This window comes from Hydra vulgaris, chromosome 03, assembly GCF_038396675.1.
Source record: "Hydra vulgaris chromosome 03, alternate assembly HydraT2T_AEP".
Lineage (NCBI taxonomy): Eukaryota > Metazoa > Cnidaria > Hydrozoa > Anthoathecata > Hydridae > Hydra > Hydra vulgaris.
The window spans coordinates 21,365,001-21,382,500 of NC_088922.1; the positions used below are offsets into that span (position 1 = coordinate 21,365,001).

At 24.1% G+C, this 17,500-nt stretch overlaps 1 protein-coding gene across 2 annotated transcripts in view; it reads right to left on the reverse strand.

The window, feature by feature from the left end:
* Positions 1-17,500, reverse strand: part of LOC101236587 (leucine-rich repeat serine/threonine-protein kinase 1) — a 216,950-nt gene that overhangs the window by 177,741 nt on the left and 21,709 nt on the right. For both annotated transcript variants that reach the window (XM_065792620.1, XM_065792621.1), the window contains 3 exons: positions 10,438-10,476; positions 9,962-10,085; positions 8,721-9,013 (listed from right to left, as the gene is read on the reverse strand). In XM_065792620.1, coding sequence (XP_065648692.1) covers positions 8,721-9,013; positions 9,962-10,085; positions 10,438-10,476 — 456 coding nt within the window. The remainder of the gene's footprint in view (positions 1-8,720; positions 9,014-9,961; positions 10,086-10,437; positions 10,477-17,500) is intronic.

Here is a 17,500-nt window from a genome sequence, read left to right on the forward strand (position 1 = left end):
AAAGGAGCTACGAAGTAAAGGAAAGTATGCTAAGGTTACTTATAACAAATTATTCACACGCAATTTTAAGTAATTTTTTTTTTTTTTTTTCAATTCATAGTTATAAAATTATTTAAATTCTGAAATAGATTCAAACCAACTAAATTTTGAGTCAATTTCATTTAACTTTTTTCAAATTAATGATTTTTTACTTGATAATGAATCCGATCCTGACTTAAATTATTTTAGTGAAGCAAGTGCTCTGCAAAACTGCTCTTATTTTTATAACAATGAATTGAAAGGTTATCTTAATAGGGATTTTCTTAATGTTATTCATTTTAATATAAGTTTAAAAAAAAACTTTGATACTTTTCATAGTAATATAGAAGAAACTTTTAATATTTTTAACATAATATGCATTACAGAGACATGGTGCAGTTCTGATGATGTTAAAAACTCAAATCTCCACCTTCCAGGTTTTAATTTAATTTCTTTAGCGCGTAAAAATAAAAAAGCAAGGTGGTGGTATTCTTTTTTACGTGAATGAATACTTGCGGTTTATTAACAGGCCAGACTTAAGCATTTCTGATGGCGATAAAGAGGTTTTAAGTATTGAAATTTTAACTAAAAATGCCAAAAATATAATTTTAAGTTGTTGTTATTGCCCACCAAATGGCGTAATTGAGGATTTTAATGCCTTTTTACATAATGATATAATTAAAAAAAGTTCACATGAAAAGAAATTAAACTACAACTAATTGGTGATTTTAATTTAAACTGTTTTGAATACCACACTAATACTAACATTAAAAAGTTTTACAATGACATTTTCGAAATTGGAGCGATACCGTTAATAAATAAGCCTACCAGAATATCATCAACATCAGCCTCTATATTAGATAATATAATTACAACTGACGTTTTTAACTTATCTTTAAAAAAAGGTATTATTAAAAGTGACATCTCTGATCACTTTCCCATTTTTTTCTCCATAAACACAAACATCAAAAAAATTCTACACCATAATAAACCTTTTATCAAACGTTTTTTTACGGAAGCGAATTGCTCTGCTTTTAAGGAACAATTATCTTTACTTCATTGGAAACATATAGATTCTAATGATGCTAATTTAGCTTATAATTCGTTTTTAAAAACATTTTTTGAAATTCATGATATTAATTTTCCTAAACATAAAATACTAAAAAAAAAAAAATATTTCACGTCACCATGGATTACAAAAGATCTCAGAAAAAGTTCTAAAGTTAAGCAAAAGTTGTATACAAAGTATTTAAAAACGAGAACATTAGAAAGTAAAACAATTTATAAGAATTACGCTAAAAAATTTGAAATGCAAAGAAAAAATTTAAAAAAAAGATACTACATAAATTTACTAGAAAAATATAAAGATAATTCAAAGCAAACATGGCAAGTTTTAAGAGAAATTACAGGCAGTAAGAAATTGAAAGCTAGCTCTTTACCTAAAGCTATTAAAATTGATAATAAAATATTTGATGATCCAGAAGTGGTAGCTAATAAAATGAATGAATTCTTTACTTCAGTTGGACCAAATTTAGCAAAAAAAATTTCAAACATAAACAAAACAATAAACAGATGTAGTTTTCCTTTAATATCTTATCTAAATTCTTTTGAATTGTCTTTTGATGAATTTGATAGAGCTTTTAAAATGCTAAAGTTAAATAGAGCAGTCGGTCCTGATGATATCAATGGAAACATTGTCATTGATTCATATGATATCATAAAAAATATCCTTTTTAAAATATTTAAATGTTCAATTCAACAAGGAATTTTTCCTGATGAATTAAAAATAGCTAGAGTTTCACCAATATTTAAAGGTGGAGACTTACTTAATGTTAGTAATTACCGTCCAATCTGTTCTCTCTGTTTTCTCAAAGATTATAGAGAGAATTCTTTATAATAAAATTTTTAATCATCTTTCTCAAAATAATATCCTATACAAAAATCAATATGGGTTTAAAAAAAATAACTCCACTGAACACGCTATACTCCAAATAACACAATATATTACTGAATCATTTGAAAGTTCCAAATTTACTTTAGGCATTTTTATTGACTTGTCTAAAGCCTTTGATACGATAGATCATAAAATTCTTTTTAAAAAACTTAAATATTATGGAATCTCTGGCAATGTTTTGAAGCTTTTAAAAAGTTATTTAAGTAATAGAAAGCAATTTGTTCCCTATGATGTATCATCGAAATCAAACTTGTTAGATGTAACATGCGGAGTTCCTCAAGGGTCTGTTCTAGGACCTCTCCTATTTCTCATTTATATAAACGATCTTTATGAAGCATCTAATTTAATGACAATTATGTTTGCTGACGACACGAATTTTTTTCTATCTCATAGTAACATAATTACCCTATTTCAAAGTATGAACATAGAATTAATTAAAATTTCAGAATGGTTTAAATTAAATAAGCTTTCTCTTAACATTGAAAAAACAAAATGGTCTCTTTTTCATCCATACTACAAAAAACATCTTCTACCAAGTGAATTGCCTGCTCTTTTTATAGATGACATTCAAATTAAAAGAGTAAAGGCTACATTTTTTTTAGGGGTTTTTATTGAGGAAAATCTGACATGGAAAAAACACATTGAAAACTTATCCTCTAAAATTTCCAAAAGTATAGGAATACTATTTAAAATAAGAAGCATGCTAAATAAACATACTTTAATTCAGCTTTACCACTCTTATTCATTGCCATCTAAACTATGCTAATGCGGCTTGGGGTAGTGTAAGTAAAACTAAATTAGAACCACTTTATCGCCAACAGAAACATGTTGCACGACTTATTAATTTTAAACATCGATTTTATCATGCTAAGCCTCTTTTAAACGAAATGAATATTCTTAATATATATCAACTTAATATTTTTAATGTATTGTGTTTTATGTTTAAATGTAAGTCTCGCACATCTCCAATTTCTTTTCACAATTTATATTCTTTAAAAGTTAAAAATAAATACAATTTGCGTAATGAAAACTTTATTCTTCAACCAGTTTTCAAAACTAATTGGTAAATTTTGTATTTCATTTAGAGGAGCATTTTTATGGAACAAAATAGTGTTAAAACTTTTTGATTTCTCTCATGAATGGAACTTTTTCTTATTTAAAAGAAAATTGAAAGAAATTCTTTTCTCAGTTGAAAACATTCTGATATATTTTTAAGTTTGTTTTGTTTTTTATTAATACTTATCATATTTTATATATACGAAATCTTTCATCTTAACTTAACAAATAATATGCACAAATACACATACATATATACGTATATATATATATATATATATATATATATATATATATATATATATATATATATATATATATATATATACGTATATATGTATGTGTATTTGTGCGTATTATTTGTATATGTATATATATATTGATGTGTAAGTATATTTATTTACATGTTTGTATGTTTAAATATGTATAAATAATTATATTTGTATTTATGTGTGAATATTTGTCTATGAATTATTAAAGGATTATTTATTATTTAAAATCTGTTTCGGCGGTTCTCGATGACAAGATCTTATGATCTTCTGCGAGTATTCGCGTTCTTGTTGTAACGTTAACAAAATTGTAATTCTGACTATATGTACTTTATTCATTCTTATATTGTAAAACTTATTTTGAATAAATAAAAAGAACAAAAAAATATATATATATATCATATATATCGACTAAATAAATAAAAAAGAGCCAAAACTTTTTAAAACCTATAGTTCCATTATCAAACTGTATGTTTTGAAAATTTTATATAAGCAAAAATTTTATATAATTTTATACATTTATTAAAGGCAATATTACTTTTAAGCTTTAAGCAAAAATTTAAAAAATTTTTCTACATTACTACATTATTTAGGACAAATTTATGATTTGAGTTTAAAATATATAATTTAAATTCAAAGTTTTATTAATAAAAAAAATAGTGTTTCTTGCTGATAAACTTTAATTAGTTGGGTAATTTAATTAAATTCAATTAGTTAGACTTTTTTTTAAATTTACATGATTTTCTAAATGTCCTATTTTTATTGTAAAAAATAAAGCATATTATTTGTAATATAAGGGTGTTTATGACATACATTTTTATATAAGTTTCTTTTTTGTATGTAAAATTCCAAAAACTAGTTCTGTCCCAGTCATCGCAATTCAGAAAAAAGTTTTTAAAAAAATAAGAAAAAAATTATGTTAAAAGATGCGTTTAAAGTTTTTGTTGAATATTTAAAACCCTATAAAACAAAAAGAATAAGTTGTGTCATGATTAGGGTTTCCATTTTGTGTAGTTACTTATTACAATTTACTGAAACACCCACTTAAGATATTAATGTATCAAATATGTGTCTATACAGTTTTTAATTCTGAAAACAACCAAGTAATGAAAATGGTGAAGTGATTGCCAATGCAATTTGCAAAAAGTGCAGAAAAGTGTACAAACTTGCTAAAGGTTCAATACCTAGTATGAGATGCCACCTGAAAATAACTCATTCATCTTTGTATAAATTTGTATAAATAAAAGAGTTTGAATTAAAAACAAATCGGCATGGAAGAGACTTACCATGACCCGTATCGCACGGTACCTGACAGCTAGTTAAAATAAGAACTTCAATCTTTAAAGTTGATAACATTAAAGAAGAAAAATGATCGCACATTTTATATATCTGCTCATTGAAATCATTTTTAAAACTAACAATGCTAATTATTTAATGTTACAACTTTTTTGGGAAGATACTATTTAAACTAAATACTTAATATTTAGAAAACTATTGTTTTATGAAACACTACTATAAAAATTACTAATGTTATACAAACATGCTTTTTACTACATATATATTTATTTTTCAAATAACTCTATTATAGAAAAAAGCGCAAATGAGCAATTAGTAACTATTAATTTATAAATCATTCATTTATTTATTGAAATTTGCAGCAAAAACAAGAAAATGAATGAAAAGATTTAAAGAAAAAACCAAAACTAAGTAATTAAGTACAGTTGAAAGAAAAAATCTTCTTAAATACAGTAATTATATGTTATTATATTACTATTAAAATAATATATTTGAATATTAGAATAAAATAATAGAATTAAAACTTCAATCATTTATGAAAAAAGGATTTTTACAGTAAAATGGAAGTAATCTCAATAAATTAACCAAAAAAATTAATAGATCATTAATGTCATATATAATAGCAGGGGTGTACACTCAGATTTTTTTGGTTGGTCACCAGAACGGCAACTGAAAGTAACCAGTTCATTGATTTTGTTCAACTTTTTGAGTTACATGTCATTATTTTTTATAAAAATTTTCACATTCAGCAGATTTCTCAGATATTCTAGTCATTTTTCATTTTAGGGCTAAGTGTAGACTAGAAATAATTTGCCCAAATAAAAGTAATATTGTAAATTATTGATAACATTCACTTTTTAACTTTCAGAAAACTTTAAAACCCTTTTTAATGTTTTGTAATTATTAAGATACTGTTTGTTTGTTACAGGAGCCTGAAAACTACATCGTTACAGGAGCGTGAAAACTATTGATACTTTGAAAGTATTTTAAAGTATCGCATTGTAATTGAATTGAATTTTAAACCTTGCTAAAAATTATTTAAACTAATTTAATAAAAATTATTAATTGAATCTAAATTCAGTATTTGAAAAAGATTATATTTCTTTATAAATTATTTCTTAAAACAATCTTATACTTAGGGGTCGTCCATAAAGTACGTAAGCTTATAGGGGGGAGGGGGGAGGTCTTCAAAAAGCGTACGAAAGCGAATGGGAGGGGGGGGGGGGAGGGTTCAATTTAAAAGTACGTACTTTGATTTTCTAATTTATCACAATTAACCAGCTAATCAATAGAAAAGTTACATTCTGACCAAAAGATTCTAGTTTGCCAACATAAAAAGATGTATGGTATATCGAGTAGAGGGTATAGTTTTCCTCTATGCACACACATGTATGGGCGCCCTCAGAATTTTTTGATGTTCCAGATAGGACACTTTTACAGATCGTGCAAACTCCTAACTTAAGTTTGTTTATACCTATGCTAAATGAGGAGGCCTTGCAAAATATCGGGATGGCGGAGGCCTGTGAATAAAAAGCCTTAAAATGCTTACCCTCCCGACCCCCAAAATAAGAGGGATGTAAATTTTGCATGGTCATAACTTTTTTGTAATTTACAATATTTTTCTACAAAAATTAAAATTTGTCGATAAATTTAAATTTAGTTTTAAATGTTAAAGTTAAAAATTTTGCTACATATTTCCCTCACGTTTGGGCAGGGAAGGGGGAAGGCAAACGCTTTAGGGCTTATTGTTCCCAGGCCTCCGCCATCCAAATTTTTTGCAAGGCCACCTCATTTGGCATATTAACAAACTTAAGTTTGCACGATGTGTGAAAGTCTTTTATCTGGAACATCAAAAAATTCTGAGGGGGCCCATGCACACATGCCACCCCTTATATACTGGCCCTGAGTAAGACCTGAGGGCCGTAATTGATGCAACGGAGTCACCCCCAAAAAAAACGTGTCAATGGCGTCTCAAAATCTTCCAAATTTGACCGCTAGGTTTTGCTAAAATAAAAAGCTTCTTTAAATAGCAAAAGGGCACAAAATTTGCTGTTGCCCTCTCCCACTGGGTTTTACCCTTTGTTTTCAATATTACTGATCTCACCTTAGACTCGTTTTTTACTTACTAAAGAGGGGTGCCTGAAAAAAACGTCCACCTTAAGTATAAATTATTTACATTTGATTCGTTATTAAAACAAAAAAAAGTTTTATATGGATTTCACCAGGAATCGAACCTGGATCTCCGACGACTATTGCCGCCGCATTAACCTCTTGCCCAAATACGCACTTATCTTTATAAAATTTTTAATTTATTTAAATTATTATTTGCATATATACTTAAAGACGTTTTTAAAATGCGCAAACAAAGAGCTTTGGGGTCGTATAAAGTATTTAAGGTACCCTCCGTCTTTTTTTTTTAATTAAACTTTTTTATTAGGAAAAAAAAAATAAAAGAGGGATGGGGGGGGGGGGATTTGAGAAACGTACTTTTAAGGGGGGGTGGGGACATAAAAGTACGCATGGCAACAGGGGTGAGGGGGGTCAAATTTCAAAAAATTTGCCGTACGTACTTTATGGACGACCCCTTATCATAATCTTTTGTTTGTTTATCACAATTTATTAATTTATTTCAATTTTTTATGTATTTAATGAAGTATTTTTAATAAAGAATATAAATAATTTATAGATAGATTTTATCAGTTACCAATAAAATATTTGTAAACATAATTTATCGTCTTAAATGTATTAAGCTGAAACAACTTTACACAATATTGAATTAATAAGAAACAAATAAAACATTAGTGAAAAGAGTTCTCTTCAACAAAAGCACTTTTCCCTTTTTATAATAAAAAAAAGTATTTAATTTCCTTTCGCTCATTACAATTTATGATAATCTATGATAGAGACTTATATTTTACATAATGAATTAGTTAGCAGATGATTTGAAATAAACTTTAATAAAAATTATGAAACAATTTTACATCCATTTGAAACTAAATTTTACATTCAAAATTTTACTTTTATACATTCCTTCAAAACTAAATTTAAATTTTTAAAATCAAATTTTATTTAAAGCCTATTAAAAATAATTTTTTTTTTTTTATAAAACAATTTATTTTAAAAAAAAATGCAGTTATATGTTTTTTTTTTTACAACCTAATATATTCTGAATAAATGCCACATAAACAATATAAAAAGATAATTTAAATTTTTGCCTAACTGAACGCTTTCAACTTATACGAAAAAAGCGAGCTGTGTAATGCTTCTTAACAAGATCAAAGTATTTTTTTATTTGGCTAATTCAGTTCCATTACTTTATCTCCTAAATCTTTACAGAAAATTTGTAAAAAAACAAAAATAAAATAGTATTTTTGTTTAAATGATAAAACTTTTTAGTTTTTATTTAGGAAGTATTTTATTAAATGCATAAATAATTCATTAATAATAGAAAATAGCAAAAACAAACTTTGACACTGTGACTTTAAAAATGAAATTTTATTGTTATTTTAGATAGTTTCTTTTCTTTTTATAGAACTTTTAAATTAAAAAAAAAAAACTAGAAAGTCACCCTTTCGTTTGATGCAATTAAGTCACCCTTTCAGGCGACTTAATTGCATCAAACGAATCTTTTTAGTTGCCCTTCACAAAATTTGGCCGTCTGGTACCTTCAGACGACCATGAGTGTACACCTCTGAATACTTGCTTTACGTAAACAGTAAAACAGTTTAAAACGCTTTTTCAAAAAAAAAAATTTCATTTCAGGCAGTTGTTGATTGATACGTTGATTGTTAACCAATTGTTATTTTCCATGCTGATGCATATATAAACATATATAAATAGGTATATTTCAGGCTATGTTTCAAAGCGTTATGGTATACAAATTTTACAAACACAATTCTCCTTTTATGTATGTGCATGGTATTTTGGTTAAAAAAAAGCTAAAAAATCTATTCCGGACTATTTAAGTCTAACAGTTTTTTGATAATTGAATTAATTAATATTTAAAAACCATTGATGAAAAAGTTTGAATGGTAATGACATAAAACAAACTTGTTATTTCTCAAACTTGGATAAAGTTAATAAAAAAATAAACATTAATTTTTATCAAGTGAGAGAGATAAACCTACTTGAGTTATTTAGAATAACTTTTTCATGTTCCACATATCTTAAGGTCAATAAATACTCTACAATTGACTCGTTTTCTTGAATTATTGCTGCATGCAGTGGATAAATTTTATCTTGTGTAGATGGAAGATTGAGAAGTTCAGGATGTGTTTGTGCAAGAAGAATTACAACATCAAGATGACCATAATAACAAGCAATATATAAAGGTGTTTCGCCTGTCCTAAAACTTGGACGCACATTAGCTTGATTATGAATAAGCAGCTCAACAATAGCTTTGTTACCATGGAAACAAGCACTACAAAATATTAAAAACTTATTTGTCATCTAAGCAAAAATTGACCTAAAGGTGATATGTATAAGTATATATCAAAAATATATAATATTAAATATAATATTAATATTATAATATGTATAAGTATATATCAAAAAATATATAAACTTTAAAACTTATTCAAGTTTATTTTTTCTTAGGAATTAACCTTTAAAGGAATCGACTGTTTTGCAATAAACAAGAAATTTGAAAAGTTTAGACATGTGATTTTTGACATCATAAAAATCTTTTTATTTGCTTTTTGTATTTTTTTAATTTTTTATTTCGTATTTTTTGTGTTAACAGATATAAACTTTTTTAAACTACCAAAACTTACTAAATTCCAGTAAAACTAGTAAAATTTAAAATCATTTAAAAATAAAAATATTTTATCGTATAAAAAATTTATTTGTGTAAAAATGTACAAATGTAATATTATTTAGACTGGTACTAATATCCGAATTGCTGATAAATATATTATGTGTATATATATATATATATATATATATATATATATATATATATATATATATATATATATATATATATTTATACATATATATATAAATATATATATGTATATATATATATATATATATGTATATATATATATATATATATATATATATATATATATATATATATATATATATATATATATATATATATGTATGTGTATATATATATCAAGATTTCTAACAGAACTACAAGAGGTCGAATAGCAGAACTGGAGTTTAAATGTTACAGACCTGCGAGGAAACCTAAACTTATGCCAGCGATGAAATTAAAATATCTCACTTGGGCTAACAACACCTACATATGTCTGCTGAAGATTAGGAAAATGTAAGTAAATACTTATTTCTGCAACAGCATCATACTTAGGTAGTACTTATCACTTACTTAAAAAAAAAACATACAAATTTTTTATCCAACCTGTTAAGCAATGTATTATTTCCATCGTGACTGAATTCATTCACTGTTTTGTAAGTTGATTTCATACTATCCAAAGCTTTTTTTGCACCATAAAAGTCATTCATTTCAATAGATTTAAAAAGTGCTGAGATACAAATAATATAAAAAATCAAAACATGAAAAAATAATCATTTTTTATTAATCTAATTACCTAAAATTACAATCTAATTACCTAATTAATCTAATTACCTAAAACTACCTAAAACATAAAAAAAATAATCATTTTTTATTAATCTAATTACCTAAAATTACAAGCAAAACCAATTTTGCGTGTAATTATAATTTTGCATTTGAAATAGTTTAATAGCAAAATGCTAAATGTAATAAAAAAAGCTAATAAAAAAAAACCTACTGCTAAGTAAATGACCAGATATAACTGCTAACCTTAAATGGTAACAGTACTTGATTAATCAAAAATACTTAACATTTGTATTTACCTTGTGCTTTATTAAGCTCATCTTCCTTTTCTTGTTTTTCTAGATAAAAATATAAAGTTATTTATACTACTTCAACAATGTAGTTTTTTATACTTCCCAACTTATTGATTTTTATTTTTGCCAGATTTTTTTAAACTATAAATGGTAGAAAAAAAACGCAATCAAACAAAAATGCAAGTGCTTAATAAGTTCTTATAATAGTATTGAAGAATAAATTTGTGGCTAAAATTTTTTGCTTTCGCTGTTTTGATATGTATTCAAAATGCTGTTAACTTAATATTTTCGATTAACGGTATTTATATTTCTTGATATTTTTTTAATAATTACTCTTTTTAGTTAATTTTATTGTTAAATATATTTTTTTATAATTTCTTATTTAAATAACGCTTATTTTTATTGTCAAAAATAAACCTATACTATATACAAAAATGAATTTAAAAAATTTCCATTATGAAAATTTATTTTTATTATAAACGATGTGTGGAATATTATTAGCAATAAATCAAATAAATCTTACTTGACGTTTTTACAAAATTAAAAATATTCAGAAGCTTTAACTTTCTTATAGCTATTTCCTAATTTTCTATTCTCATTTCATTTGCACATTTTTTATTCACAATGTGTTTCCATGCGCACTTGGTTAAAATAGTTAACATTCCATTATTGAAATTAGCTTTAACGACTTCAAACTGTTCATTCATTATGTTAGTGCAAAACGGAAAAATGCTGACAAAACAACAAAACATAAACATGAAGAAAGCGAGTGACGTAATGCTTATATTTTATAAGTACTTCTTATAAGGATATAAGTATAAGGAAGACGGAGTTTTACTGTTAAATCAACAAGTTTTATCATTGCCTAAAAAATTTAATTACAAATATTTAAAAAAAAAACCATATAAAAGTTTATTATTTTTTCTGTCCCAAACTTTTGAACGAGCGTGATTTTATACTCTTTTTATAAGCTGAGCGAGCGTTTATTGCGCCTAAAAGGTTTAAAAATACCGTTTACGGTATTTTTAAAACTTTTGGGTCACGAATCGTTGGGCGAAACGTCATAAAATTCTCATTATTTTTTTATTTTTTTAAGACATTAACATTTTTAAATTATTGCAAAACGTGTTAAATTTAATTTAATGGTTTTTTTATTGTTACTATAAGGAAATGATTACTTCTTAAATTTCTAATTGTGGCTTTACAACTACAAATGAATTTTCATTTAAAAAATATCAGCGAGTAGCAAATTAAAAAATTACGTTAATTTGTTTACTTTATTTATTAATAAGAAAATTAATTAAAGTAAGTAAATTATTTTATTAATGATTTTGTTGTGAAAGCAAAAATTATTTTTCCAAACATCATTTATCAAAATTATATTGCTGTATATATTGTTCACTAAAAAAAATCTAACACTTTGTGCAAATTTTTCTCTCCTGAACATTTTTTTTGAGTAAAAAAAATGTTCGGGAGAGAAAACCGAAAAAACCGTTGCCATAAAAATGAGCTTATCTTTTTTTTAAGAAAAAATCAAATTTAAATATTGAACAATATTTAGTAATATTTTAAAATAAATTGACATTTAACAAATAAATGACAGTATATCTAACATAATTGTCATTCAAACTTTTGTAACCAATATTTTTACATAAACGTCATTCAAAAGTTAATGTGGTTTTTTTTTAAATCAATTACTTCTTTTATCTTGCCGCTAATAGAATAATTTAAAAGTTAAAAAATGATAAAAAGTTGCTATACCAAAATAGCTTACTTCGCATGTAAAATTGCTTAAGGCATACATAAATCACTCTACGCATAACGCTTTAAAACAAGGCCTGATATATATATATATATATATATATATATATATATATATATATATATATATATATATATATATATATATATATATATATATATATATATATATATATAATATATATGTATATATATATATATATATATATATATATATATGTATATATATATATATGTATATATATATATATATATATATATATATATATATATATATATATATATATATATATATATATATATATATATATATATATATATATGTCTAATAAATATAATAATTTTTTTAATTTATATATGTATATATATATATATATATATATACATATATATATATATATATATATATATATATATATATATATATATATATATATATATATATATATATATATATATATATATATATATATATATATGTCTAATAAATATAATAATTTTTTTAATTTATATATGTATATATATATATATATATATATATATATATATATATATATATATATATATATATATATATATATATATATATATATATATATGTCTAATAAATATAATAATTTTTTTCAGTTTCAGTAACATGTTTCAATTATACAATAATCATATTCAAGTAAAAAACTGTTAAATATAAAAACTATTTAATATATAGTGAAAACAAACATTGATTTAATTTTATTTGTAAGTCAAACAAAAGAAAACATTAAAGGTGTGAAAACTACATCATAAAGTAATAGAAAATGTAGATAATTATTGTAATACATACGTCATAGAGTAATAGAAAACGTTGATTAGAGCTGGAGTGATAGCGCGTAATTAAAAACCTGTTTATTAAGATCAGGTTTTTCCTCCATAATGTGTAATGCTTCTTTGATTTTTAAGTGATGTGAAGTTTCAGCTAAGTCTAATAATGAAAAAGAGTCTTTATTGGCTACATTAAAGCAACTTGTTTTTGAATAAATATGTTGATTTATAAGACTCAAATGTCGAGTGGTTTAACTCACATAACAAGCATTACAGCTTTTACACACAAATTTATATGACATTTGAGCAGAGATGTTGAGGAGTTTTATCTTTGGTTGAAAAATATGTATTAATTTTAAAGGACGAGAATGCCAATCTAATATTAAGAGTTTTACAGTGTTTTTTGCATAAACCATTTATTTTGTTTTGAAATTGTTGTGACATTTTACCAATATAAGGCATTTTAAAGTAATTTATTATTGTGGAATTGACAATTTCTTTATTTTCTTTTTTATATAGTCTGTTTAGGTAGGTTTTTAAAATGCAATCAATTAGTTTAATCAGGTAAATAATGGTAATAACCATTTGTTATTAGTCTTATAAATCCTTTCTATTGAGGTTTTCATCATGCCAATTTTGTATGAAATATGGGTAAAACTTAAGTAATTTGTTAATAGACCTGAGGAAACTTTTTTTCTAAATATGCTGGTAGTTAAGTTATGTCTGTTGTCAATAAGAATATCTAAAAAAGCTAATTGTTGATTTACTTCTTTTCCATGGCAAATTTAATGTTTTTGTGTTGATGATTCATATAATTAAAAAATTTTAAAAAATCCGTCTCGTTTTCAAATAAAAGAAAAATATCATCAACATACCTGCGATAAAACAAGGGTTTGTTATCTGTGTAGTTTAATAAACCTAATTTCTCCATATGATTCATAAATAAATTAGCTAATATAGGAGAGGGGACCCCATAGCTATACCGCCGCATTGTTCATAATATTTATTACTAAATAAAAAATGATTCTTTGATGTGGTAAATATGAATAATTCATAGTTTTTTTTAATTAATTTTGAAATTAGGATTGTTATCAATAATAAATTTTACTGCTAATTCTAAAGTTTCTGGTAATGGTATATTTGTAAATAAATTTTCAATATCAAGTGACACCATATATTTATTTTAAAGTGTCTACCTTATTTAAATCCTGAATAAATGTGAAAGAATCTTTTAGAGACAATTCGGTGTTTATGTATGGTTTGAGGAGATTACCAAGAAAATGTGCAAGTTTGTAGTTATAAGAACCAATGGTAGAAACTATAGGTCGAAAATTAATGTTATTAATTGAGTCAAAAAGTTTAAGAGTCTTAGTTTGAGAACCTATAGGTCGAACATCAAAATTTGTGTTTCAGTAAAGAATTTTTTGTCATATAGCTTTTTTAATTTTCGTTGTAATTGTCCTTCTTTCAGTAAGGTCATGTTCGTTTTTAGTTGAGTAAATTTAGATTTGTCATTAATTATTTTTAACATATAATTTATATAGTCTTTTTTATCTATTATAATTACACCATTACCTTTATCTTGTTTCATGATTACTATTGGCAAATGTTTTAGTTTTTAAGTTATGTGGGTCATTTGAGTAAAAGAATTGAGGAACATTTAAAATTACAAAAAACTTCTCATATAAACCAACATATTTATTGAAAAACAAGTTGCTTTAATGTAGCCAATAAAGACTCTTTTTCAATATTAGACTTAGCTGAAACTTCACATTATTTAAAAATCAAAGAAGCATTTCACATTATGTGGGAAAAACCTGATCTTAATAAACAGGTTTTTAATTACACGCTATTTATATATATATATATATATATATATATATATATATATATATATATATATATATATATATATATATATATATATATATATATATATATATATATATATATATATATATATATATATATATATGAGCCCATGAGATGCATAGTGGTATAAGTCACTTTTTTCAATATTTTGAGTGATGTAATAAGTATAACCATGCCAGGTTTCATTCCATCAGGAGGTCCAGCTTATCCTACTTCATTTCTGCCTTATGGTGGTAATATATGATTTTTGTTGTTGGTTGTTAATAGTTAATAATAATGAAATAAAGCCCAATTTAGGCATTTTTTAGAGGTTATATAGATTAACTTTATTCTAATGTATTCAACTTTGCGAGGGTAAAATTGTGTAAGATCTCGTCTAGATAGATTATATGATTAAGCCATTTTGAAAAAAATCTTTTTGTTTTAATTTTAAACTAAAACGTAAACTAAATTTATATAAAAATGAAGAACCTAAATATAAACTTTATTTTTTGGCTACCCAGGTTGGCCACCCTGCGTCCCACTGTACAATATTTATCTAGATAAAAAAAATACATTAGATACAGATATTACAAATGTTAAAAGCAATAATATAACACTTATATTTCATCATAATAATGTATAATGGACAATAATGTATAAATAAACAATAGTATAAGACTTTTATTTTATCGTAAAAAAATTTATGCAATTAGATTTTTAATAGCTTGAAGAAAAATTCAAAAAAATAGTAAAACATAAAAACTACTAGCATTTGCTAGTTTTTATGTTTTTATAACGATACATGTATATTTATGTAAAAAAATGGAAAAAAACAAGTTATTTTATTAGTTATATTTATCTTTGCCATAACTAGTTGTAAATTTATGTAAAACTAAAAACTAATATTATTAATATTAGTTTTTAATCATATTTAAAATTAGTTTCACTTGCTAAGAGTGAAAAAATCACAAAACTATGAACCCCTCCCAGAAAACAACAAAAATGAGGGGTTTGTTATTTTTACATGGCCACATCTCTTGAATGCCAAAGTATTTGTTGATGAAATTTGAAATCTATTGATTAATTTTGATTTAGTTTATGTCAGTAAAAAAGTTTTTATTGAAAACCTATTTAACACAGGTGGGCATGGGATGTCTAAAATTGTGGGTTATATTTGTCCCTTTGCTCCAATCTCACAACATTTTCTAAGGCAGCTTTAGTTTTTAACACATTTTAAAAACGAAATGTTAAAAATTATATAAAATTTTTTATTTGTCATAATATATGCCATTTGTTTAAATGTATAAAACTCTAATTATATGATTTATGTTAATACTTTAATAATACATTTTTAGATGCTATTAGTGAAATTTTTGCTTGTATTTTACAAGCAAAGTCAAAAGAATAACTTAGTGTAAACTTAGGTTTTGAGTATTTGATTTAAAAGAAACTGTATACATTTAAAAAATGATTTGTTCTCTAATTTGATTTGTGCATATACAAAATTAAGCTCTCACTATTATTGAAAAATATCCAAGCATCAGATTTTTGCAAAAAAATTTTAGTTTTAAATTTGAAAATATTTTACTTTGTTCAATCAAAATATAAGTAACCAAATATATAATATAATATAATGTAGTAAATAAGTAAACAGAATATAAGTAACCTAAAGAATAAAAAATGTATATGTCTGCTTGTAAATATTATTGTGATAAAACATAAAAATACAAATAGCTTTGAAAGAATGATGATAAATGATTAGAGTAACAGTCGTAAAATTAGGGTGGGCATTTTTTTCAGAATTTAAAGCTTTTTTTTAGAATTTTAACCGGGGTTTTTACCAGTAACATTTTATCTAAAAATGCTAAATACCAAAAAATTTGAACTTAGAATGATTTTTAGATCCGATGCAGATTAGAGTGATGTGATAACTATAACTTTTAAAGTATAATACTTATAAAATTTTTTATTATTTCTTAATAATGCTAAAAGTAGATCTTTCTTACAGGTCAGTGATATATATATATACATATATATATATATATATATATATATATATATATATATATATATATATATATATATATATATATATATATATATATATATATATATATCAGTGATATATATATATATATATATATATATATCAGTGATATATATATATATATATATATCAGTGATATATATATATATATATATATATCAGGCCTTCCCAGGAGAGGCGTGCGGTCGGTCGCTTTGAGTGACCACGCATATATATATATTTTTTGAGAGTTTGGCCACGGTTTTTTAGCATATATTAATGACGCATTTTTAAAAAGGCGCTGAAAAAACCTAACTAAATTGTCGTATTATTTTATTATTTTTATTCATAATTTATTCCTATTATTAATATACAAATAGCTTTGAAAGAATGATGATAAATGATTAGAGTAACAGTCGTAAAATTAGGGTGGGCATTTTTTTCAGAATTTAAAGCTTTTTTTTAGAATTTTAACCGGGGTTTTTACCAGTAACATTTTATCTAAAAATGCTAAATACCAAAAAATTTGAACTTAGAATGATTTTTAGATCCGATGCAGATTAGAGTGATGTGATAACTATAACTTTTAAAGTATAATACTTATAAAATTTTTTATTATTTCTTAATAAT